The 3,452-nt window shown below is 43.9% G+C and overlaps 1 protein-coding gene across 1 annotated transcript; it reads right to left on the reverse strand.

Moving 5' to 3' along the window:
- Positions 1 to 398: 398 nt before the first annotated feature.
- On the reverse strand, positions 399 to 3,135 carry LOC123430497 (serine/threonine-protein kinase STY13-like). Its single transcript, XM_045114365.1, has 6 exons — positions 2,730 to 3,135; positions 1,734 to 1,855; positions 1,300 to 1,508; positions 1,047 to 1,221; positions 815 to 952; positions 399 to 680 (listed from the first exon to the last, which is right to left on the reverse strand). The coding sequence occupies exons 1-6, from the start codon at positions 3,064 to 3,066 to the stop codon at positions 468 to 470; spliced, it is 1,194 nt and encodes a 397-aa protein (XP_044970300.1). The 5' UTR covers positions 3,067 to 3,135; the 3' UTR covers positions 399 to 467.
- Between the last annotated feature and the right edge of the window lie 317 nt (positions 3,136 to 3,452).

Here is a 3,452-nt window from a genome sequence, read left to right on the forward strand (position 1 = left end):
TCGGATTATGACCGCTGCAGATGGGACCGTCAAATTGGGCGTCATATCTTGATGTGTCTGTTTGAGCAAACATTCTCCGGTTCCTTAAAAACACTATTTCGATGCTGAATAAATTTTTTAACGCGTGTCTGTTGGAGATGCTCTAAGGATGATCTGGTTGAAAGTTCGACCCACACCCCGGCTCTAAACGTTTTCCTTTGTTCATCGTCTTTGATGAGATATGTGTTCAACTTCATAAGAAAAAAATTGTGTGCACACAACATAAAAAGGCAAGGAAAACCAGCGGCTCAAGCCGACATGAGACAACATGCGACCATGAATCAAGTGTCGAATTAATCGTGGGTCGTAAACTTTAAGTTACAATCCCCGCAAAAAAATAAAAAATAAAAACTTAAAGTGCACCATCACACCTGCCTGATTTAAGCTAACGACAGAAATCTAACATACTGCTGTCCATTGGAGACTATCTATGGACCTGCACGACGGGGTCTCAAAAAGCAGAAGCATCCGGGGGTCTTCTCTTCCGGAATCATGCCTCCGCCCTGGGTTGTGTCAAGACCGTCCAGGAGTTGCACAACGTCCAACATGTCGGGCCGCTTCTCAGGGTCAGCCTGCCAGCAGCTCTTCATGATGTTTGCCATCGGGGCCGGGCAGCAGCGTGGGATCTTAGGTCGCAGATTCTGTGCACACAACATAAAAGGTAAAGTTGTGAGGAAAAACTGTATTATTGCATAGGCTTATTTAACATGCATGATTGTCCATGCAACGAATTTTGGGTATAATAATGAGGGAGGATCTGACGGTTGAAACAAACCTTATGAACAATATCAGATGAGGCTTCTCCAAAGCTCTTGTTTGGGTAGTACGGCATGTCACAGCAATAGATCGCCCATAAGCATATCCCAAAGCTGTAAACGTCACACTTCCTGTTGTATGGCTTGCCTAGAATAACCTGTATATGAAAACAACAACAAAAGATTGTTTTTAAGAATTGCACGAATTTGAGCACCAGAATCCTAGAGGGATTGGTTGGGAACGAGTAATACCTCCGGAGCCATGTAACCGGGCGTGCCTGTCATGCCTGTCATCTCTTGTGGATTCTTTGCTTGCACACGCGCGACCCCGAAGTCGGCAATCTTAAGGGTCCCCTTTGAGTCAAGCAGCATATTTTCTGCTTTGACATCCCGATGCACGATATCTTTCGAGTGCAGATAGGCCAGTCTGTAAAACGAGTATATGCGATTATTGTTATCCCTGGATTAATTAAGATTGGAAAATAAGTGAAAGTGATTTGCTTACCCTCTAGCCAAATCCAAGGCGAGCTCAACCACAGCTTCATATGTAAGCTTATCATTCCTGTTCGCATATAGATGTTGTCTCAGTGTTCCTCCACTGAGATATTCGACAACGACACAACATGCCCTCTCCGGAGGATCAGGGGGTGCGGTACACTCCCCGCTCTCAGGTGGAATAGTAAGGTCAATGGTACCCATTGATGCACCAATGAACTGCAAGGAAGAAAACATTACACTTTTAGAATGTACTCTCGGTCTGTTTAAGTCAATTCTAGATGTGATTTGGCAAAACCTAGCACACAAAGAAAACCTCTAAAGAAGACAGTTGTGCACTGCCCACTATTGTTAGTCCTGAGCAAAGAAAAAGAACTAACATTGCTACTACCCCCCAAAACAACATTCAACATTAATGTCTTCACGGGGAGCAAAAATATTCACCTTTGTGATATTTGGGTGGTCGAGTTCCTTCCAGACAATAACCTCCTTCCTCAGTGCTTCGCGCTGAATAGCAATTTCAGTCTCTGGCATAAATCCATCTTCTCCCCAATCCAATAGTTTGGCTTCATACACGCAGGAGAGAAAAAATAATATTAACTACAATCTCTAGATCCCCGCAAAAAAATTATAATCTCTGGGAAGAGCAGGGGCTCGGGGCATTGCAATTATTTTGGGCTAGAGTATCTCAATAAAACTTCACAGAACTTGATGTTATGCCATGAATAATATGAGCTAATAATATAATGATTTATTATGTAACGGCCTAACATGTTTAATTAGGATATGTAAACACTTGGACCAGCTGACTGAGAAACAAAAGTGTAAAAACATTTTTTTAATTTTAATATTATATTATTCAAGCAGGACACTAGACCGGGAGAAATTAATGTACGAATCCAAAGACCAACAATGTTGATGTATCAATGGCAAGAATTTAAAAAAAATCAAGAATATGACGGTGGGAATACAAGAAAAATAGGAAACACATTATCTAAACTAGAGTTCATAGATGGGAAATATGCATATAGCATGCTAGTAATCCAAACTGTACGGATGATGATAAGCATGGCGCATAGAACATAATCCATCCTGATTCGAAAAAATAAATAAATCAGAATCCATCCGATTTGGCAAAACTCATCAAATAATTCACGTCTGTTGGACTTCATGATTTTGCAAGATAAAACACGAAAAGTTGATCTCGGATGGATACCATCGCCTTATAGCAAAAGGAAAGAGAGACTAGCTAGTACCTCGATCTTAAACCCTAAATACTTTCCCTCTGAAAAAAAAATCTAAAGACAAATCTACCCGCAAAAAAAACACAACCAAACCCTAAACCCGAGCTTAAACCGACGCTTGCTTCGTAATTTTATGCATGCACAGACATCGAAACGAGGTCGGAAGAGCGTCGAGAGATAAGATCGCAGCACGTACCTAGGACGTCCTTGCCATCGTAGGTAGCGCGATACACAGAGCCGAAGGTCCCGGGTGCTATCCGGCGGTGGACGGTTAGCTTCGCGAGGTCGATCTCCCAAGGCGCCATGGGCCGATGGTTGTCCTTCTGCCGCTGCTTCTCCAGAGCCAGAGTCTTGGCGATGGACTCCCTCTGCTTCTCGAGGTCTAGCTCCTCGAGGTCGATCATGTCGGCCCGGATGTACGTCTCAGCCTCCATCTTGCCGCCGCCCCCGAGAAACCCCGAGCGCTGCGCCATAGGCTTCTCCTTCTCGACTATCTTCGACTCGACAGCGACCTCCTCCTTCTCCGCCGCCATCGAGGTCGCTGCACGTCGAGCTTGCCCAACAGATCGATAACGACTTGGAGATTTTGTAGTTCGGAAGTATATTCCACGTCCACGTAAACTACATGCCCGCTATATATAACGCGTGGGATCGGATATGGTCCCCGCGCGTCGAGGCTGTAAACGAAGCTGGCACGGCCCAAGAGTCCCGCCCGATATATCATACACGTTTTTTGTTGTTCTAGGGGTTTCTTTTAGGAGATCAATGCACATACGACTAGGAAAAAAATCCAAAATAAACCTTCAATTTATAGGTGAAAGCTAAGTCAAACCCTAAACTCTCAATCCTTAAAATTGGCACACCAAACTTTCTTATCCCAGCCTATTTTGAACATTCACAAGATTTAGGGGGGATTCGC

This window comes from Hordeum vulgare, chromosome 2H, assembly GCF_904849725.1.
Source record: "Hordeum vulgare subsp. vulgare chromosome 2H, MorexV3_pseudomolecules_assembly, whole genome shotgun sequence".
In the NCBI taxonomy this organism is placed as follows: domain Eukaryota; kingdom Viridiplantae; phylum Streptophyta; class Magnoliopsida; order Poales; family Poaceae; genus Hordeum; species Hordeum vulgare.